Source organism: Pseudorasbora parva, chromosome 18 (genome assembly GCF_024679245.1).
Source record: "Pseudorasbora parva isolate DD20220531a chromosome 18, ASM2467924v1, whole genome shotgun sequence".
In the NCBI taxonomy this organism is placed as follows: domain Eukaryota; kingdom Metazoa; phylum Chordata; class Actinopteri; order Cypriniformes; family Gobionidae; genus Pseudorasbora; species Pseudorasbora parva.
Window position 1 is genome coordinate 24214338 of NC_090189.1, and position 23686 is coordinate 24238023.

General features: G+C 39.4%; 1 protein-coding gene across 1 annotated transcript; it reads right to left on the minus strand.

Moving 5' to 3' along the window:
- Positions 1 to 77: 77 nt before the first annotated feature.
- slc29a2 (solute carrier family 29 member 2) lies at positions 78 to 8332 on the minus strand. The gene is made up of 13 exons (XM_067422976.1): positions 8263 to 8332; positions 7287 to 7329; positions 7060 to 7138; positions 6841 to 6974; positions 6589 to 6728; positions 6224 to 6358; positions 5373 to 5470; positions 5166 to 5244; positions 4928 to 5061; positions 4711 to 4810; positions 4549 to 4634; positions 3355 to 3554; positions 78 to 3223 (listed from the first exon to the last, which is right to left on the minus strand). Exons 2-13 carry the CDS (start codon positions 7316 to 7318, stop codon positions 3112 to 3114), a joined length of 1329 nt encoding a protein of 442 aa, XP_067279077.1. The 5' UTR covers positions 7319 to 7329; positions 8263 to 8332; the 3' UTR covers positions 78 to 3111.
- Between the last annotated feature and the right edge of the window lie 15354 nt (positions 8333 to 23686).

Here is a 23686-nt window from a genome sequence, read left to right on the forward strand (position 1 = left end):
TGTTACCAACAGGTCAAAACCACTAATCACGAAGTGTTTATATATAAAACTTTTATTAAAAAATTGTGATACAACAAAACACACACACACACAAATATAAAAGCATACAAAATATAAAAGGCAAATAGCTGCACCAAGATCAAACTTAAGACTTCAAAGAAATTATTAAAAATAACATCATAATAACATACTATTTATAAAACTCGGATCACAAATGTAACAAAAAACATAAAACATGTTCAAAGTGAAACATTTCCCTTTAAAAAAAAAAACATCCAATGAAAATGCAAGTGATACCCCATAAGATTAAGAGAAAAGTCTATAAAATCTACAGTATCTAAATTTTTCTCCTTGTTCTTTCCTTCATGGGATCTTCACAATTATGACTATAACAGGGTATTGCAGGAATCCTGAAGTTAATTTCAATACCTTTTTAAGACTTTTTAAAGACCTTCTCAAAATATTTTAAGACCTTATGGCACTTCAAGTTCTAATCGGCAACAAACCTTTAATAAACAGTTGTAGTAGACTGTAGAATTAAAATCTCTATCGTAGGCCAATTTTGTATCGTTTATATTGCATATCTGTTTCGCAACGTATGGGGACACCTAACGTGACGTCACCTGTAGATGGCATGCACCAGGGATGGAAATTAAAGGGTTACTTCAGCAATTAGCATATGACTTTGTATCAGTAGAAACCCTAGAGTATATTCAAATGATTGTGCTTTCCCCCCTCATATCCCCCTGAGACAAGAGATTTATGCATTTTATTTCTGGAAAAGTTCCTCCTATGATGCAAATTGACGATATTTGCATCATAGGAGGAATGTTTGCCCAAAGGCTAAAGACTACAGCCAGCAGAGGGAGCCATTTCCACATGTTTTGAATCCGCACATGGGGGATGGGAGATTACACTCAGCTTGCTGGGAGAGCTCAGCTGGCAGCTGCAGGCACTCATTTAAACGGAGCTATGGTGAGCAATGTAAGTCTTTTAACTTCTCAAATTAATTTCTATGAAAGTTAAGCTTGCAAAGGCATGAACTGAAACGCGCCAGACTGAACTCGCGTTGTGAATGTATGCCGCGAGTGTAGTCGCGATTACCTCAGCTCTCATCACAAGAGCTCATCAGCTCATTTATCTCACTCCTGCCGTTAGTGCTCAGTGCTGTGATACTCGCGCGGAGACTCACTCATTATATTGAACAGACACGTTCAGTTTTCAATTGTAGTGTCTTCCCCAACTCAGTCACAGTAATCAAGTTGGTGGCTTTTGTAATGGCCTCACTGGGCATCGAAGCATTCTGGGAATTGTAGTCTTTCATCCCCATGGGACAAAAATACATTTTCTGTCTTTTCTCAGTCTAGAAGGCACCAAATTCACAAATAATTTCACATTTCTACTGCATTGATGACCCAGTTTAAATACAGATTCATCTTCCCAGCGCTGAAGTACCCCTTTAACTTTTTGTAAAATCTACCACTCAATGTTTTTAACAGCCACTTTTTTGTTTTTAACCGACAATTTGTAACTGCATGTGAAAATTACTACTACAAGCTCTACAATACTTAAGCAGTTCATTTAATCTCAAGTCTCAATGAAATGCTGACATTTTCTCTTATACACACACAAACCATGAACTGATATACATTTCATTAAAGGAGTAGGGCTCTGTGCTCTGCACGCTCTTTTTTTTACCTGGATGTGGCATTTGGATGATTCGTGGTCTTTTATGGCTTCCAGTTTTATGGTTTTTAATCCCAACAATAAAACTATTCGTTTTGGCATCTTCTGAAGCGTGTTGACGACATACCGAGCAGAAAATTGTCAGAAGGGAATGGGATGCACCGAAATCTAAATTCTTGGCCGAAACCAATAAAGAAGAAACCAAGGCCGAAAACACAGAAAGAAATTATGACAATTCTATGTACCATTGCATTTATGGCTAATGCTATGACTGTGTAACTTTACAAAAAATCAAGGCATGCGATTGCGTAAATTAATATTAAAGTTTCAAATAATAAATCAATTACAAACTATGCACATATTTATTCAGCACATTGCAACAATGCACAGTATAAAATAAAATTCAAACTAAAATGTTTAACTTGACCTCACTCATGTGTACATTAAATAATAATGTACAGGCCTGCAGGAAGGTACAGAAATTGAATAAAGTAATAAAATGTAAAATAACTGCATATTTAACTGTTTAAATGAAAGATGAATCCTTATTAAACTTACAAAAGCTATTCAATCAAGAGCTGTGAGTGATGTCCTTATCTTTTGTTTGACAAACAGCAGTAAAGGCTACTGCACCTTTAAGACCTAATGGAAGGATATGCGTCGTCTTTCTCGACTCTATATAGTTCTCTTAAGGCATATTTAGACAATGTCTGCTAGAATACTCATCAAGATGGAGATGTTGACATACTTCTTGTGTTTGTCTGTTTAAGCGCAAGACTTGAAAGAGAACTCAATATGCGCGCGCTGTGAGATGATGCACAGAGACAGATCTTCTCAAAGAGCCCGCGAGTCTTCATGCGAGTGATTACGGGGAAAGCGACTGGTCATATGCGAACATACGGCAGCACTCGCATGCATTGAACAAAGTTTACAAAGAGGTGAAACCGTATGCTCGGTAGGTGAAGCAAGTTTACCCGCCACAACTCAAAATCGTCCGCATTTGTCTCGTGGTAAAATCCGGGTGCTAATTTCCATCCCTGGCGTGTGCGCTCCAAACTGATCTCAGATTTAGCATCCCGTTGTTTTTTAATACTTATTGGGATGAAAATAAATATATTCATGAATAGTTTTTGGATTCAAACTCTTTTGAGGAAGCTTGAACAAAATTTAAGACCTCATAAAATTGTGATTAAGACTTTTTAATACCTTTCAAGGGTCTTAATTTTCCCAAAATGGATTTATCAACTTTTAATACTTTTTAAGACCCCGCGGACACCCTGTATAAAGTGCCATAAAGCCCAGAGTATAATTGAATGGAGCGAGGAAAAATAATTCTAGTTAAGCCTCAAGACAGTACTCATATGAAACATGTTTATGTTGGTGAGTAATGAGATAACAGTATTGTCAGTTTTTGTGAGATTTTCCCTAAATAATATTTTTAAGGCCAAAGGAGAGAGCGGCACCCAGAGAGAGTCCCAAAGCCAGGAAGAATGTCATCAGAGCCCCTGCTGTCTCCGCATCTTTAGGACTCACCAACCTAAATAAAGAATATACCGTAGAGTTTGAGGGAAAATGGGTTTGAGAATACCAGGAATGGTGACATGACATTACTTAACCCAGTTGATTTTGAATCTTGAAAAAAAAAATGTTATCTTTAAGAGTACTTACTGTGGAGCATAGCTCATGGAGAGGCAGGCAAAATATCCACTTGTCATGGCAAACAAAGACATGAAGGCAATATAAGCCATGTCATGATTGAAAAACACTGGGAGATAGAAGCGAGGCTGAACGTTGCAGAGCATGAGGGCAGGAATGAAAACTACCCGTAATACCACGAAAAGAGGAAATAAACGACTCTTCATTGAAGGCTGGAAATAGAGCAAAATTAGACGTTAGATAAAGAATAATTTCCATAGGTAGTCATTAGCATAGCACTGTACAGAGCTCCGAAGGTTATTCAGCATTGTCTTCTCTTCCGTGTTTGTTTTCAAACCTCAAATAAAGATTCAAACGGTCATAAATCAGCGTATTGATTCATGATTCGAATCGCCAATGTAACGTGATTTCAGCAGTTTTGCACCCAATCCGAATCCTAAATCAATCAATGATTCATGACCGTTTGAATCTTTATTTGAGGTTTGAAAACAAACGCGGAAGAGAAGACAATGCTGAATTAAGTCGTAGTTTTTTGTTATTTTTGGACCAAAATGTATTTTCGATGCTTCAAGAGATACTAACTAACTAACTGATGTCACATATGGACTACTTTGATGATGTTTTTATTCCCTTTCTGGACATGGACAGTATGGTGTGTATATACTTAGATACGCTCTTGGACTAAATATAAAATATCTTAAACTGTGTTCCGAAGATGAACGGAGGTCTTACGGGTGTGGAACGACATTAGGGTGAGTCATTAATGACATAAATTTCATTTTTGGGTGATCTAACCTTTTAATCTATTCACATGTCTTCTTTCTTAAAATGTAAGCGCATACAGGCCTGTATGTCAGCATAATCATGTATGTGTAAAGAATGGAAGGGTGCGTCTCAATCAGCTCCCTGGTTCAGTAGTCTGTGGGCCGACTCCCTGATTAGTGCCCTGACTACTCAACTAGGGAGCTGACTGAGAGGCACCAGAAATCCGTCATGTAAAACGAGCGTATTGATACAGTTCAGTCTGCCTGCTATTCTATCTGTTAATGTTACTCCTGATCGGAGGCTTCCATAAATATTTAGTTTATATGTAGATTTAGGCTTTAATGCTTGCTGTTCCTTCCTGCCAAAATGGCATCGTAAACAGAATGGGTCACGTGACCTCCGGAGCTCTATTGTGCTGATACAGGATCCGATGGGACTCACCCACTGAAGACGAGAAGTGAGACTTCTGCCAATCCAGTCCATCACATTGAAGACAATGAATGAACACAGAGGTATGAAGATGTTCTCTGTAAGATGAAAAAGGAGATAAACCAAAGGGCTTTGAAAAGCATAATACATAATAATAATCTTTTCTAGACTCACCTTTAAATAAGCCAGAAGATTGTGTATTTACAGTAATTGCTGGGAAAACGGACAGTGTGACGGCAAACACGCATGTCACACATAATGCCATCACCCAAATCTACAAAAATTAAACGCATAAACAAAAATTCAGCTATTTACTATTACTTGGTTTACAATAAATGTAGAGGTTTGAAACAAGGATGGTGGTTATATAAACAAAACACTTTCACTATACCTTTTTGAAGACCTGTGGCACAGATGACTTCTCCTCAGATTCTTTTTTTAGCTCATTCAGCTTTTTACATGCTTCGGTTTCACCAATGTTGTCAAATCGTTTGTCAGCGTTATCTAACTTTACTTTAACCATCTCTGTAGCAAAAACCCCCACCAAAATTCAGGATTTAGAAGAACCAACAGTGATTGACTTTGCTGTATTTTGCCCAAACACTGGAAAAATATGCAATGTCACATACCAGATCTATCTGCCGATGGCTCTTTACATGTCTCTAAAGTTTTAGGGGACACATTTTCCAAATGAAGTCGGGCAAATTTCTGAAACATAACAAGGAATTTCATTTCATACAAAATAACAGAAATGAATAGAATATTGTTTATGTACTATTTTCATATTTCAACAGTTAGATAAGTAAAAATAAATAATGATAACCTAAGGCACCTACCAGATGCGGAAGTATGAGATAACAGCACAAAGTAAGTAGAGTTGCGGCACAGGGGGTAATGAAATATCCCAGGGCAGAACTCTCAGAGTCAGTTTTAACTAAAGGTGGCATAAAAACATAACTGTCAGCAAATGTGTTTCTCTCAGAGTTCTAATAAAAAGCACCTCCATTTATTTAGGTAAATAAAAATAAATAAAAAATTCCCCCGCTATTTCTCCTTTCTTCTTTCCTTTTCTGGTCTTTGCTACTCTGAGCAGTGTACAAATCTTGGTGTTTAGGGCACTTTTTGTGTTTCGTTGCCTCTTCTTGACGGATCGCTTCCTGTTCTCCTGAGTTGTAAGTCGCTTTGGATAAAAGCGTCTGCTAAATGCATAAATGTAAATGTAAAATTTAGGTACAAGTAAGTATGGAGTGGAATAGAGCTGCACAAAAGAGCCCTGCGTGGGACTATTTTCTTAATCCCACTCCCGCTGAATTTCAGACTATTCCCACCCACTCCTGCAATGTGTGTTCCACTACCTCCTGCACCCAAAATGTTTTTATCAACTTCCAACTATCCCTAAAACTACAAGTCTCCGGCCCCTGGATCCCGTGTTCTGCATTAAGGGGCTACTGGGAACAGTGGGGAGCCATTTGCTTATTGCTATTAGCTTATGTGGCTAGTAGCTATGTAATAAGTGGGATAATGTACATCTAGCTAGTTATCACCACAAAATAAACTCATTTAGGGTTATACAAGACCTGATCACCATGTCTGGGTTTTATTTTGTGATAACAACACGCTGGGAGTGCATTTTCCCTTACTTAGAATATGTTTTTTTCTTGGTTTAAAATGTTTGGAGTATACTCACAGATATTTGATAATAGCATGGCAAGACCCGAGAAGATTCCAGCCACCGCCTGTCCACTCATAAACAAGGAGCTGAACTTCGGAGGTAGCTTACTGACCAGACCGAACAGACTACCTTGCAGAATGGCCCCAAACACTGAGAGAAAAAAAGTGCAAGAACAACAAGTGGTGACAGATATGTCAACTGATTCACTTACTCAGAGATGTTGAAGTAGAAGTGGATCTAGTTTAATACCTTAGAGTTTTGTCGGGAATATAAAAAAAAATCTGATTAATTGAACAAATTATTGGCCAACTAATCGATTATCAAAATAATTGTTGCAGCCCTAGTGAACATAATGTAGGTGTAAGGTATAAGAAACATACTGTTAATAAACCAGACTGTTGCCATGGTAATGGAAAAAAAGTAGTCCCGGTCCATCTTAACTTTCACTAAAATGGCAGTGAGAATGAAGAGAAGTAATATGAAGACCATGCTACCCGCAATCCGCATCTTCTCCGCAATGCTACATAAGCAAAACAGAAGAAAACATCTCATGATCATATTATTATCTATACAACACTACGACTTGCAAAAGTAAACAAAATGAACTTTGCTTGACTGAGCCAAGTACTCACTGCTGGTATAGAAAGGAGTTGAGAAGTGTGAATAGCAGCAAGGGAAGCTGGGCTAACAACACACTCATGTTATCAAACATGTACGGGTCTGACTGTAAAGAAACTGTACCATTTCTCAATCGGTCAGTGAAATACTGCAAACAAAAGGCAATAGAGTATGAGAACATGAGATTTAAAGATAACCTTAAGTATCAATCAGCAAAGGTATGCATGTCTTACATTCATTGCAGTTATGAAGAAGTTCCATGGAAGCAGAGTTCCCATTCCCAACAAGAAAATGATAACAGCTACAAGGCCACTGTCAAGGTTAGAGAGAGAAAATTATGCGATACTGTCAAATGCCATAATCTAAACAAAATGAACTAAAGTTATCTTATTTTTTCGAATAATTCAGCATGGCCGTGATTGCCAACTGATCTACCGGTTGGCATCAGACCTCCACTCACCGCTTGTCGGATGTTCCCTTACAAATCCTCATTTTAAAACGCCCTGGAGAAAAAACAAAAGTTTTATTTGTTGTTGTTAGATTATGATCAAGTTTAGTGACATCAATACATCACTGAGTTTTAGTGACATCTACAGGAGTTTTGGGTCAAGCAGAAGTGAGACAAAAACGCGGTAAAGCCGGTTGTCAGTGGTTCTGCTTTTGAAACCTTTTTTATTTTTTAGAAGAGAAGAGAAACCTGTAAGTGCTGATAAAATACATTTATTTAACCATGAGTTGTTTTGCGATTATAGAAGATCCTATTCTGATTCGTTAAAAAAGGGAAATATCTTGATGTTTGCGTTTTAGCTTTTTAATGTCATTTTATATAATTAAATAGTTTAGTCATCCAGTGGCTGGGGAAGCCCACCGGTAGGCACTTGTTTAAATGAATATAAACTAATATCAGTCATTTCCATCACACCTAAACACAGAAACGCGGCAGGACGTCCTCATTTGGTGTTAACGTTACATGAAAACCAGGTTCAGTTTCAACGACGAACTAACGTTACTTAAACTATCGTTGATCAACATTTAAGTTATATTACATTGTTGAATTTATTGACTTGAGTTTTATTTGTCAAATAAACATTGTAGCTACCAAACATCACTCAAAATCTGAAACATGTGAATATATGCCCAAACTATTCATCAGGGCTCCCTTTCCCTTCTACATCTGTCAACCAATTTTCCCATGAAAAAAAAAAAAATCAAGACTAACGTTACATGCGAGCAAATAAATATTGATTCAGTGACTGCACACTAAAGAAATGTCCTGACATTTTAAGGCATATATATATATATATATATATATATATATATATATATATATATATATATATATATATATATATATATATATACACACACTGTATTGTTATTCTAAAATGTTATTCTTTTTAGAACAGAATAACCGGTATATTAAAATATATACTCACAGACTCGTAGTTACACACGTCGTCTTTCCACAAAACAAAAACAAAAAACGAGGGGATTTCAAAAGCTTCCCGCTCTTCAAAACGCGGCAACATGAGTGGGCGTTTCTAAATATGTGGGTACTGATGGGTGTTTATAAATCACGCAATGAAAATGATACCCTTCACCCAACCCCACCCCTAACCCCTACGCCCCCCTACCTACACTGTGACGTGGCAAATCAAGTAACACTTGAAAACCAAAACGTCCCTCTGTTTATGGCCACGCCCACTGACGTGGTAACGCCTATTACTAGCCTGCAGAGACCCGCCTATGCATGTGGCGCCTGTTGTTTTTTATCAGACTGTAAAAAAATACTTTTACTGCGCGAGCACCCGGAAATGTAGTCATCGTCCCAATCATAGACTGTAAAAAGGTCCCAATTGTGTGCATTATCAAATGTTTTTCTGTTTAATTTGAAACCTTCCATAAATTACATTTAACCCACATTGTGTTTGATACAAACTATAGACTGAAAAGACATAACAAAAATGATTTTCATAGTATTTTATTTTCTCCATAGAGGGACATTTTTTAATAATTATTTTAAAGAAAACTGTTAACTGTTAAAGACAGACCTCGCGAGACCTACGCAGACCATAACTACTCGAGGCTGTACAATTATACTTTCATTTATTCTAATGATATTTTACTTATATTTTATTTATAATTATAAATAAAATATTAATAGGCTACTAATATTTATTATATAATACTTATAAAAAAAAATCGCATACATTTAATTGACGCCTGCCCTGGTGTTTCTTATTTATGGTCTCATTAGATGTGATCCTGCGTAAACTGTATGAATAGATATACATAATAAAGGCCTTTATTATGTATATCTATGGTAGGGTGTATCACATCATCCCTAGACATCATATAGATGTCTAATGGCATCATCCTTATGTGCTGTAACCATAGACCGTAAAAAAATACGTTTAAAAGTGAAGCGTTTAGTTAATGCGACAATAGTGCCACCTAGCGGAATTACAAAAATACAGCATTTTTTTTTTTTTTTTTTTTTTTTTTTTTTTTTTGCAAACGCACCTTCCGCCGCGCTCTCGTCTGACTCAACTCAAACACAACTCAGTCAATAGCTCTTACGGGTGTGTGTGCTTGTGACTACTTTCAATAAATGGTCAAATGTTTAAGAAACGTTTAACTTTAGCTGCTTTTAGTTGCTCATGAGAGTAAGCAACTGAGTGTCACTCTGTCTAGCACGAATGTGTATATAAATGCATACGAACAAGCTGCATTAACCCCACTTTGAATCCTGAAACTGCCGCAAGCAATTACTAAATAAACGGCAGATTTTGCATTTTCTATTAAACTCGTTTCATGCACTTATATGCGCGAGCTCGCGACTCTATCTAGCGGCTGTAATAGGCCTTAGTATCTCAACATGATTATCGTTATGCGTGTCAAGTTTGTGATCAGTGATCTGGATTGTATGTCATTTTTGTTCTTTACCCGAACTTATAAGTCATTTAAATTTTTTTGGTTGAAGAATAGTCTTTTTTTTTTACTTTGTTTGAGCCTCATTTGTGTATAGTGTATGATGCCTTTTCTCTGTAACCATTTACAAAGACAGCAAGTGTATGATGCCTGCCTGCTGTTTAAAAATCTCTTCAGATTTTAAAAGTCATGTAGTGTAATCCAGCCTTTAATCAAACCATAAGCAGCTGGCAACAAATGCAAACAAGGAAACAGAATAAGGAACAGTGACAAACCAAATCAAAATCCAACAGAAACACAGACTAAACATGACATGCATCCTTTTTCTCTCCTTTTGTTAGTCTTTTTCTCTTGAAACCAAGAGTTAAAGCATGTTCCATGAAACTAGGCCACATGTTTATTATTAACAATAAAGTAAATAACAAATATATTGTCTGGTTCCAAAGATGAATCTACTGCCTATATGGGCCATTGCACAAAATTGGTTAAAAGTCATAAAAGTCAGTTGTATAATATCCAAGTTACACATTTCTAGTAATCATGCAGTTAATTTTCATTGTATTTTTTAGATAGTTTTGGAATATTTTTCTTCTCCTAAATTTTGTCACCAATGTAATACAAAAATAAATAATTTAATAAGGAGGCTTATACACTCACCTAAAGGATTATTAGGAACACCATACTAATACTGTGTTTGACCCCCTTTCGCCTTCAGAACTGCCTTAATTCTACGTGGCATTGATTTAACAAGGTGCTGAAAGCATTCTTTAGAAATGTTGGCCCATATTGATAGGATAGCATCTTGTAGTTGATGGAGATTTGTGAGATGCACATCCAGGGCACGAAGCTCCCGTTCCACCACATCCCAAAGATGCTCTATTGGGTTGAGATCTGGTGACTGTGGGGGCCATTTTAGTACAGTGAACTCATTCTCATGTTCAAGAAACTAATTTGAAATGATTCAAGCTTTGTGACATGGTGCATTATCCTGCTGGAAGTAGCCATCAGAGGATGGGTACATGGTGGTTTATAAAGGGATGGACATGGTCAGAAACAATGCTCAGGTAGGCCGTGGCATTTAAACGATGCCCAATTGGCACAAAGGGGCCTAAAGTGTGCCAAGAAAACATCCCCCACACCATTACACCTCCGCCACCAGCCTACACAGTGGTAACAAGGCATGATGGATCCATGTTCTCATTCTGTTTACGGAAAATTCTGACTCTACCATCTGAATGTCTCAACAGATATCGAGACTCATGAGACCAGGCAACATTTTTCTGTCTTCAACTTTCCAATTTTGGGGAGCTCATGCAAATTGTAGCCTCTTTTTCCAATTTGTAAAGGAGATGAGTGGTACGGTGGGATCTTCTGCTGTTGTAGCCCATCCGCCTCAAGGTTGTGCGTGTTGTGGCTTCACAAATGCTTTGCTGCATACATCAAGTGGGTATTTCAGTTGCTCTTCTATCAGCTTGAATCAGTTGGCCCATTCTCCTCTGACCTCTAGCATCAACAAGGCATTTTCGCCCACAGGACAATGGTATATGTTTTTTCCCTTTTCACACCATTCTTTGTAAACCCTAGAAATGGTTGTGTTGTGCATGAAAATCCCAGTAACTGAGCAGATTGTAAAATACTCAGACCAGCCCGTCTGGCACCAACAAGCATATGCCACGCTCAAAATCACCTTAAATCACCTTTCTTTCCCATTCTGACATTTAGTTTGGAGTTCAGGAGATTGTCTTGACCAGGACCACACCCCCAAATGCATTGAAGCAACTGCCATGTGATTGGTTGATTAGATAATTGGATTAATGAGAAATCTGTAAAGTTTGGAACATTCAAAATCATGAACAGAGTGGAGAAGTTTGGAAGAGTCCATTTTTGGGCCAAGGTATAATGTGTGTATGCCTTTTCAGCATTTCTGTTGAAGTTCACTTAATTTATTAAAATGTGGGTATCTCATTTTAACTCTGGCTCCATGAATAATTGAATATGACTCCAATTTGATGTGACTTCATTAAATTTGTTACAATTGTAACTGAACAGCTGATCATAAGATTTGTGATTTGATTTAATTCTTAGTAGGCCTATCTCTTATTTTTTCATTCTGCCACAGGATCCAGTATCGCACAGAGACTACACGTTTGCGATTACATGAGCTCACGGATCATGTAATCTGGTTCTGATATTGCAGGGGATTGCAGAGTAAACTATTTTACCTTTAAACCAGTTGGGCTCTGCTTACTCATAACAAAAAAGTGCAATATTTGATATAGTCAGAAATCGTATTGCTTCAATGAGCTACCGGCTCCATTCCTTGGGTCTTCGGTATGATCTAGCAAAAGATTTGCGGTAACCGGTAATACCACCTACTTCTCACTGGTCACTACTAAAATAATGATTTCAGAATGATACAGAATAAATCAACATTTATTTTGGCCAGACAGAACTTAAATAAAAATAATTAAAAAAGAGTCCATGGTACACAGCATAAAATATAAAACACAAATGAAAATATTTTTAAGTTAGTCATGAGTTATCATATCTGGCACAGGACACACACTGTTCTTTAAGAATACAGAATTTCCCCCATGGCAGCTCTGCCACCCTTCCCTAAACACACAGACCAGAACAAAGAGGTTGTAAATATTTACTACACAAACACCTGGTATCGGGGGAAAAGATCAGATATCTTAAAGAGAAACCACCCAAAATGGAGAACAGAATTTTTATAACTTTTAATCTTTTTCATAATACCAGTCACTGCAGTGACACTAGATTCACAAGATACATCATATCTGATATATAGACATTCTGTGACTTGACTCAGGGTTAAGTGAAGGGATACAAGGTGAGAAGTTTAGACAGGGGGGTGGTGTCCTATACGCTTTATAATAATAATAATAATAATAATAATAATAATAATAATAATAATAATAATAATAATAATAATAACTTTATTTTATATAGCGCCTTTAAAAGCATCTTCTCAAATCACTGTACATAAGAACATAAAATCACAACAAAATATAACAATATATATATAAAAAAATAAGAAGTACAGAAATAAAAAATACAACTAAAAACAACTTAAACAAAATAACATTACATAAAAGCTTCCCTAAAAATAAAAAGAATGTTTTCAAACTGGATTTGAATATGTGCAATGATTTTGCATTTCGTATCTCTACAAGCAAGGAATTCCAGAGTTTATGTGCAAGATTTGAAAAAGCCCTATCACCCATAGATTTTAGGCGAGTTACAGGGACAGATAAAAGACCAGCGTTGGTGGATCTAAGATTTCGAACTGGGGTGTATGGTGTCAAAAGGTCAGTCAAATATTGTGGTGCCAAATTATTTAATGCTTTGTAGATCAGTACACTGTAAAAATGATTTAGAAAAAAAGTTACCTGGTTGCCTTAAAATTTTGAGTTCATTGAAATTAAAATTTTGAGTGAATAAAATGAACATTTTTTGAGATTCAACAACCTTTATTAAAATATTATTAAAATATTTTGTAAGCATATTGGGTAAATGTGTGTTTTATTTCTGATGACGCAGTGAAATATGCCAAATAGTGCTATTTTCATGATTTATCAAATTTTTTATGTGGTTCAGATACAATAATATGTTGAGTTTCTATTTGTAACGGATGTAATTTTCTCTATGGGACTTTTATTTTGACGGGTTTTCTCTCTCTCGGCTGTCTGGGCGGATGATGCAAGGACGGCGGGAGAAAGGAGCGAGAGGTGTTGCGTGACAGACATTCCATGATTGCTGTACGAGAAGTCAACACTTTCTGAAGTATAAATCAGTGGTGCACAGTTAAAGTTTAATGAGTTTAGTGAACTAACATTATCGTGCATAGTTAAAGCAGAAGTTAGGTCGATTGCGTCATCGGAGGGTGAACGGTGTTGGAGACTGGCTGAGAGCACGAGAGAGAGTTGCTAGAGCCGTGAGTTTCATTCAGAACACTTACTCTCGGCGTTATTCTGTCTACACATTTTTTTGAGAGTTCTACTGCTTCCTGAGTCATCCTTGAACTGTGCTGTGCGAGCGAGAGACATTGATTTCTTCCTGCAAATCTCTTAAGTGCACTTATTAGTGCGCGAGAATGCGCCCGTGAACTGAACGATCGTTTTTGAAGGGACCTGTCTGCCCAGTCGTACCGTGTGGGAGCTGGACTGGGCCGCGCCATTTTGTTCCAGAAAGTTCCTGAGTTTTTCTAGGCCGCGCTGAAACTTCTCGTTTCTGTTTATTACCCTGCCATCCTCACGACATCTCACTGTCCTGTCCCAGCTGTTATCCTGTTATCTTGTCATCGCAAGTCATCTCATCGCAAGTCATCTCATCACAAGTCAACGCAAAGTCATCGCAAGTCATCTCATCAAGTTGTCGTTGCCACAGACTGGTATAACAGTTCGACACACACACACACACACACACACACGGACATTTACTGATATACAGTGAACCGAACTGAGTGTTTGAATGAACTTTATGATTCAATCGTCAATTTGAACTTTGTGAGAACTGAGTCAATTGGAAATTTAATCATACATTGATTCATAAGAAGATTCATACGAGTCATTTGAACTGAGGTATTTGAACTGAGGTATTTGAACTGAGGTATTTGAACTGAGTCATTTGCACTGAGTCATTTGAACTAAGTTGTTTCAACTGAGCCATTTGGTTTGACTTATAAGAGTCGTCAGAGTTTGAAACATACAGTGTTGTTTGTGAATCAGTTGGTGCCTTAATATTGAAATTAATTTTGGAAAATTCATATCTAAGGTGTTAAAAGAGTTTTTTGAAAGTGTTAAATATTTGAGTGGTTAACAAGAAAAAACAGAAGTCTGTTTATTTCCTTTTTGTTACTTTTTGTTATCTTATCTGATTGAAAGAGATCCTTTAAGCCAAACTACAGTTTCCTAAGGAAGGGAAAAATAAATTAATAATTGTTAAAAACAATACAGCTGAAGGTTTAATTTTTTTTATTACTTACCTTGGAGTAGGGGCGTCTCACTTACACTATTAGGTTAGGAAGGGGGGGGGGGGAAACGTGCGTTTGCGTTATTGCATGTTTATACTTCAGGAAGCCACTGTGTTGAGATTTAACCCACCTGAGGCCCAACCTATCTATTCCTGTAGTATATTATACAATAGTGTAAGATAAACCATATTCACGCATTGTGCATAATTGAGACTCAAAGCACCAGAGTGGGGACCAAGATCCTTTCACTCTCAAGTCATCCAGGGTAACGTTTAAATTTCCCCTACGGAGCGGAACACACAGTTTCGTTACATTTGGCGTCACGAACAGGATAGAATTATTGTCTTTAAAAAATTTTTGTGTGTGTGTGTCACGAGTCCCAGGCCTACAAGCTGAAAAATGGCGGAGCTTGAAGAACTGAAAAGGGAGATGGCAGAGATACAAAGGCGCTTTGCGGAGCAGACGGGAGCACTTGATCAAGCCAGAACCGAACAAAGAGAAGCCCTGTCACTAGCAAGAGCCGTCATTGAACATCAAGCCAGCACACAATCAACCCCAGCTGCCATTTATATACCCAGGGACCGAAAACTTCCAGAGTTTAGTGGTCATTCAACAAATACAGGAGAGTTAAGCATTGAAGAATGGGTATCATCAATGAAATCTGCCTTCCAGGTAATGAGAGTGCCTGCGGAAGATCGTGTAGAGTCAGCAAAACAACATCTTAGAGGTGAAGCCAAAGCAACAGTGAGGTTCATGTTGGGAGAAGGTGAAGGGTCTGCTGACGCCATCTTCAAAGTCCTGCTAGAGACGTATGGAGACAAAGTTCCAATCGGTACCAGACTGAAAGATTTCTATGAGCATAAGCAAATGCAAGGAGAAACTATACGCTCATATGCGTATGACTTACAAGAGAAGCTCAGTCGAGTTCAGCGCAGGGAGCCAAGGCGTGTTCCGGACGCCGAAAGTGTGTTAAAAGAGCAGCTCGTCCTGGGCCTTCGAGATGATTTCTTGAGGCGTGAAATGAAAAAACGAGTTAAAGAGGACACAAGTTTGACTTTTGTTCAGGTAATGCAAGCAGCAATCACGTGGGCAGAAGAAGAAGAGACACAAATGGCAAACAATCCAAAACCCAGCCCACGTGTCAGAGTAGTTAATGCTAATGCGGATCAAGCTTCCTCCACATTAACCCTTGAAAAACTACACGAAGCTATACAGAAGATTGCTGCCCGTCAAGAAGAACTTTACCAAGCAGTACATGGTAACAGCAGAGTACGATTTCAACAGAGCCGTCCTAATAGAACACCCCTGAAGGACAGCGATGGCCGATACATCTGTTATTCATGTGGTGAACCTGGGCACACTAGCAGGCGCTGTCCACAAGGTGCGGAAGCCACCCAAGCGTCTGATCAGTCTCGACGTTCTACAGGGATAGCTGAAACTAATGTCGGAAACGTTCCAGCAAGTACAATGCAAGCCATCCCTGGGCCATCTATGATAAGAAGTCATACAGCTGAGTGGACTGATGGAGCGACAGAGACGTTGAAAAAGGGTGCATTTGGAGATTGTCTGACTATTGAAGTTAAAATAGCTGGTGTCAAGACAAACTGTTTACTGGATACAGGCTCAGAAGTGTCTACTATTACAGAGTCACACTTTAAGAAGCACTTCGGAGAGCAAGAGTTGAAATTAGCATCTGCTCACTGGGTTAGACTCACCGCAGCTAATGGGCTCAACATTCCTGTCCTAGGATGTTTGCAAGCTGATGTGGAGTGCATGGGGAAGGTTCTCCCAGGGAAGTGTATCTTTGTGCTGACAGACACCAGCACAGAAGCAGAGGAGATAAGAGGACTTTCAGGAATCATTGGGATGAATATCATCAGTGAGTTTAAGTCGTTGCTTGTCACAGGGGAGAGTGTAAAGACAGCCAACAAATATGGGCAACCCACAGAAGCAAAGATAAGAAGGGTGCTAGCCAGTGTTGAGAAAGCTGAATCCCTGAGTTCTGACGGCAAGATTGGTTTTGTCAAAGTTGGTGGAAAACAGGCCATCACCATCCCTCCACTAAGTGAAAAGGTGTTCGAAGGTCGCTGTAGAGTGCCACCTAAAGTGAAGTGTCAAGTATTAATTGAGCCCGCCACCAATGCAAGCCTACCCAAGGGGCTTTTAGTTGCCAGTGTGCTAACAAAAACTGAGGGTGGTAAAGTCCCTGTACGCGTAATGAATTCAAGTGAGCGGACCATCAGACTTAACCCAAGATGCAGAGTAGCAGTAGTGTCTTAACCACAGGAAGTGTTAACAGAGAATACATTGGAGTTTGAGGAGGAGGAAGGTATGCTACATGTCAGACGAGTGGCACATGTTCAAGCTATCGAAATCTCTGACAATTCCCCAGTACCAGTCCAGGTAAATTACGAACAGCTTACCCACACAGAAAGAGAGAAACTAGACCAGTTGTTGGCCAAGTACAGAGATGTATTCTCCAAAAGTGACAGCGACTATGGTTACACCCAGGCAGTGACACATGACATCCACACCGGTGATGCTCCACCAGTAAAACAGAGGCACCGTAGAGTGCCGCCACATGTTTTCCAAGAATTCAAAAAACATGTTCAGGACCTAGTGTCGCAAGGCATCCTCAGAGAGAGTGCGAGTCCATGGGCGTCCCCAGCGGTTCTAGTCATGAAGAAGGATGGCAGTGTGCGTTTCTGTTGTGATTACAGAAAGCTAAATCAAATTACATACAAAGACGCATATCCACTTCCCAGAGTGGAAGAATCTCTTGATGCATTGGGGAATGCTCAGTTGTTCTCAACCCTAGATCTGACGGCCGGCTATTTCCAGGTAGCTGTGAGTGAGCGTGATCGTGAAAAGACAGCAGTCACTACCCCGTTCGGACTGTTTGAGTGGACGCGGATGCCATTCGGGCTGTGCAATGCGCCAGCCACCTTCCAGCGCCTTATGGGGGTAGTGCTCGGGGATTTGACTTTCGACGTCCTCTTGATATATCTAGATGATATTATCGTGTTTTCTAAAGACTTCAAGAGTCACTGTGAGAAGTTAGAGCTGGTCTTTGATCGACTGAAGCGTCATGGTCTAAAGTTAAAACCAAGCAAGTGCTTTCTCTTCAGGTCTGAGGTAAACTTTCTGGGCCACGTGATCTCCTCCGAAGGAATCAAAGTCGACAGTGAAAAGGTTAGTGCCTTGGATACTTGGCCTGTGCCGAAAACTGTGAAAGAAGTTAGACAATTGATTGGATTCATGAGTTACTACCGGCGGTTTGTACCCAATTTTGCTCAAATAGCAAAGCCATTGCATGCGTTGATGGTCAGCAAAGACAAAAGGAGGGCCTCTGAACTGTTCATGTGGAGTAGCGAATGCCAGACCGCATTTGACAAATTGAAACAATGTTTGATGTCACCACCTGTCCTTGCTTACCCTGACTTTAGTCTTCCATTTATCCTCACCACAGATGGGAGTCATCAAGGCCTCGGAGCTGTATTGAGCCAAAAGCAAGGGGGAGCAGAGCGCGTCATTGCATTTGCTAGCAGAGGCCTGAGAGGGTCAGAGCGAAATGACAAGTACTACAGTGCATTCAAATTGGAGCTGTTGGCCCTTAAGTGGGCTGCAACAGAAAAATTTAAAGAGTATCTGATGTTCTCAAAGTTCACTGTAATCACAGACCATAATCCACTGCGTTATCTGGAGACTGCAAATCTTGGTGCAGTCGAGCAGCGCTGGGTGGCTCAGTTAGCAGAGTTTAATTTTGAAGTTCTGTATAAGCCTGGGCGACTGAACACCAATGCTGATGCTCTGTCGAGGATTCCCTTCTGTGAGGTCCCTGAACGAGAAGACACAGAGAAGGATTTCATCCGACTGAACTCTGAGGAAGTGCGTGCATGCCTGTGGCCCACAAACGGGTTGAAACGGAGAGAATCCGGAGTTCAAGTGGCGGTACAAGCATCCATCAAGAAAGTGCTGAATGGTTACAGCTGGGATGAAATTAGAGCGCTGCAAAAAGGTGATTCCTTGATGGGTCCCATATACCATGCTGTGTCCGAAAACAAAAGACCAAGCCATGCAGGACAACAGAGTATGCTGCCAGAGTTGAAAAAGCTTTGCAGAGAGTTTGAACGTCTTCAGCTGCATCGTGGAGTGATGTTTAGATGCATTCTTGACCCAAGAGATGGAGAGAAAATTAAACAGCTTGTTGTTCCTGCCCCCTTACGCCGTTCAGTTTATGACAGCCAACATGAGCATGGAGGTCATTTTGGAGAGAGGAGTACGCTTACACTGATCAGAAGAAACTACTATTGGCCTAGCATGTCTAAAGATGTTCAAGGATGGATAGAACAGTGTAAAAGATGTACCCTTGCAAAGGATGTGTTTCCAAGGATCAGAGCACCGATGACCTGTAGCAATGTCACGGCTCCTCTAGAAGTTCTGGCAATGGACTACACCCAGCTGGAAATGTCCTCAGGAGGATATGAAAATGTTCTTGTTCTGACCGACATGTTCACTCGATTTACTGTTGCTGTTCCGACCAAGAACCAAACAGCGAGTACCACTGCAAAGGCCCTCATAAAACATTGGTTTGTCTACTATGGCTGTCCAGCACGTCTGCATTCGGATCAGGGAAGATGTTTCGAAGCGCAAGTAATCAAGGAACTCTGTAAAGTGTACGGTATCGGGAAAAGCCGTACGAGCCCCTATCATCCTCAAGGAAACTCTCAATGCGAGAGGTTTAACCGTACAATGCATGATATGCTGAGAACATTGACACCTGAACAGAAGAAAGACTGGAAAACTCACTTGCCAGAGCTAGTGATGGCATACAACAATCACATTCACTCATCCACTGGCTATTCTCCTTTTTATTTGATGTTCGGGAGGGATGCACGCCTTCCATTAGATGTCCTGGGTGGAAAGGATTTAGAGGAGAGTGATGCAGAAAACTTGGATGATTGGGTGAAGAACCATCACAGCCGACTAAAGACTGCCGTTGAAGTTGCAAACACAACTGCACAAGAAGCCTCTAAGAGACGAAAGAGAGTGTATGACCGCAAATCCTCTGGAGCACTTGTAAGGCCTTGTGACCGTGTGTTGTTACGTAATCACAAACATAGGGGCAGAAATAAGATTCAAGACAAATGGGAACACACACCCTACATTGTAGTCAAACAGAATTATTCAGACACTCCCGTATTCACTGTCAAACCTGAACAGGGGGGTCCGTCCAGAGTAGTACACAGAGATCAGCTCCGTCACTGCACATTTCCTTTGTCGTTATCTAGCACACCACGTCCAGCCAGATGCGGACCTGAAAACCAGTCAGATTCTGAAAAAGAATTCCCAGATCTTGTGTGTTTTCCAGCCACTGCACATAGACAGAGTAGAGATGAAAGGGTGGTACAGGTGGGAACCAATGATGTAGAACATAGAGAAAGTGTAATTCAAGAACAGGGGAATGTAGTACAAGATGTGATCCCTGAAATAGAGTGTAGAGTACAAGAAGTTTCTGATGATGCTGACATTTCAGATGTTGAATGTGAAAATGTTCCAGAGCTCAGACGCTCTCAAAGACAAAACCGTGGTAAATTACCTGCAAGGTATAGAGATGATTATCTTATGAGATAAGGTGAAAGAAAAAACATTAACTAAGTTTGTGATGAGAAATATTTAGGAGTTTGTGTGAGATTGTAAAGAATGTATTTTGTGAATTGTTGCACTTTTAAATTGTATTCTGTTTATGTTCCAGGGGCAGGCTGTCTGGAGATGTCGATGGTATGGCAGGGTTTAGCAGGGGGGAATGTAACGGATGTAATTTTCTCTATGGGACTTTTATTTTGACGGGTTTTCTCTCTCTCGGCTGTCTGGGCGGATGATGCAAGGACGGCGGGAGAAAGGAGCGAGAGGTGTTGCGTGACAGACATTCCATGATTGCTGTACGAGAAGTCAACACTTTCTGAAGTATAAATCAGTGGTGCACAGTTAAAGTTTAGTGAGTTTAGTGAACTAACATTATCGTGCATAGTTAAAGCAGAAGTTAGGTCGATTGCGTCATCGGAGGGTGAACGGTGTTGGAGACTGGCTGAGAGCACGAGAGAGAGTTGCTAGAGCCGTGAGTTTCATTCAGAACACTTACTCTCGGCGTTATTCTGTCTACACATTTTTTTGAGAGTTCTACTGCTTCCTGAGTAATCCTTGAACTGTGCTGTGCGAGCGAGAGACATTGATTTCTTCCTGCAAATCTCTTAAGTGCACTTATTAGTGCGCGAGAATGCGCCCGTGAACTGAACGATCGTTTTTGAAGGGACCTGTCTACCCAGTCGTACCGTGTGGGAGCTGGACTGGGCCGCGCCATTTTGTTCCAGAAAGTTCCTGAGTTTTTCTAGGCCGCGCTGAAACTTCTCGTTTCTGTTTATTACCCTGCCATCCTCACGACATCTCATTGTCCTGTCCCAGCTGTTATCCTGTTATCTTGTCATCGCAAGTCATCTCATCGCAAGTCATCTCATCACAAGTCAACGCAAAGTCATCGCAAGTCATCTCATCAAGTTGTCGTTGCCACAGACTGGTATAACAGTTCGACACACACACACACACGGACATTTACTGATATACAGTGAACCGAACTGAGTGTTTGAATGAACTTTATGATTCAATCGTCAATTTGAACTTTGTGAGAACTGAGTCAATTGGAAATTTAATCATACATTGATTCATAAGAAGATTCATACGAGTCATTTGAACTGAGGTATTTGAACTGAGGTATTTGAACTGAGGTATTTGAACTGAGGTATTTGAACTGAGGTATTTGAACTGAGTCATTTGCACTAAGGTGTTTCAACTGAGCCATTTGGTTTGACTTATAAGAGTCATCAGAGTTTGAAACATACAGTGTTGTTTGTGAATCAGTTGGTGCCTTAATATTGAAATTAATTTTGGAAAATTCATATCTAAGGTGTTAAAAGAGTTTTTTGAAAGTGTTAAATATTTGAGTGGTTAACAAGAAAAAACAGAAGTCTGTTTATTTCCTTTTTGTTACTTTTTGTTATCTTATCTGATTGAAAGAGATCCTTTAAGCCAAACTACAGTTTCCTAAGGAAGGGAAAAATAAATTAATAATTGTTAAAAACAATACAGCTGAAGGTTTAATTTTTTTTTATTACTTACCTTGGAGTAGGGGCGTCTCACTTACACTATTAGGTTAGGAAGGGGGGGGAAACGTGCGTTTGCGTTATTGCATGTTTATACTTCAGGAAGCCACTGTGTTGAGATTTAACCCACCTGAGGCCCAACCTATCTATTCCTGTAGTATATTATACAATAGTGTAAGATAAACCATATTCACGCATTGTGCATAATTGAGACTCAAAGCACCAGAGTGGGGACCAAGATCCTTTCACTCTCAAGTCATCCAGGGTAACGTTTAAATTTCCCCTACGGAGCGGAACACACAGTTTCGTTACATATTTATTAAACAAATTTCCTTCATTGTATCAACTCATGTTTTTAATTTCAATAAACTCAAAATTTTAAGGCAACCAGGTAACTTACTTTTTGTTAATTGGTTAAGTTAAACCAACAAAAAACAACAATTTTTTTTTTTTTTTTTACAGTGTAGTAAAACTTTTAAAATCAATACGAAATTTAACTGACATCCAGTGCAGTGATTGAAGAATTGGTGTAATATGCTCTGCACTGGTTCCAGTTAAAATGCTTGCCGCGGAATTTTGAACCAACTGCAATTGACCCTTCGCTAAGCCCCGCCCCCCGTAGTTACTGTTGCTACGCCTGTCAAGCTTTCACGCCTGGCACGTCTATTACAGTATGTATGCGCCGGTGTCAGACATTTCCGAGGAGATAATTAGTCATTTCTGGCGAACGGGAAATATCTGAGAGAGTAAGAAAAAAGGGACTGCATTATGTATTTGCGGGATATATCCGCGACATATTTTGCAACTGATTATAGAATAATTTCAATAAAATTAAAGCTAAAGCCTATGGTCTCAGCGCAATCAGCAGCTGCCTCATATGTATGTTCATGCACAACAGGGTAAGAAAATGAGAAAAAAATCGAATAATTATAAATCAAACAACTTATCAATAAATCTTGTGGAATAAACACAAGACATTAGCCTGAAAACATTGCAATGTTTCTCCGGCTTAACGATATATTTAGCGCGCCGGGCTACTGCTCACATGTCGTGTGTCTATAATCTACTCCTTGGACCTGGCACTAGCCTGAGATTCTGACCTGAGCCATTCATCAAAAACCACACATTTACTGAAACCTTATAACAAAAAGCCAGTCTCTCAAACATGATGGGTTTTATTAATATTATAAACACAGCCACTGCAACAATCCTTATGATGAAAGTCTTAATCTGCACACATTTTGTCTAAACAAAACTACAATACAAAACTAATAAATAAAGCTAAGACAGTTCTTTTTATAGTCTATATACTGCATCATATGTAATAACTTGCATCAGTCAAAAACCTCATGTATTTTCAGTTTGTTGAAGCAAACATAGGTGTTTTTGTTAATCCTGACGACATTTAACGTTGTGAATGGGGTCTCACACACACTGCTTGATTCAAGGCTGGTATTTCTTACCTTCAGTTTTACGTTTTGGGGAAGGAAAAAAAAATACACTATCTGTCCAAACTTTTAGGATAGGCATCAGATTTGCACAATCCATACGCACAGATTTGCATCGGCATGTTTCCCTCGCTCGAAAGCTTGACAGACCTTCCGTGCCTAGTTACGGTTGCTAAGCCACGATTGGCCTGTGGTGGTATTCGGGCATGGCTTAGCGAAGGGTCAATTCATTGAGATTAGTCTTTGGAATTCCAGCCAGCAAGGAGCTACAATAATCAATGCGAGAAAAGACGAATGTGTTGATAAGCTTTTTGTGGCGTTGATAAGC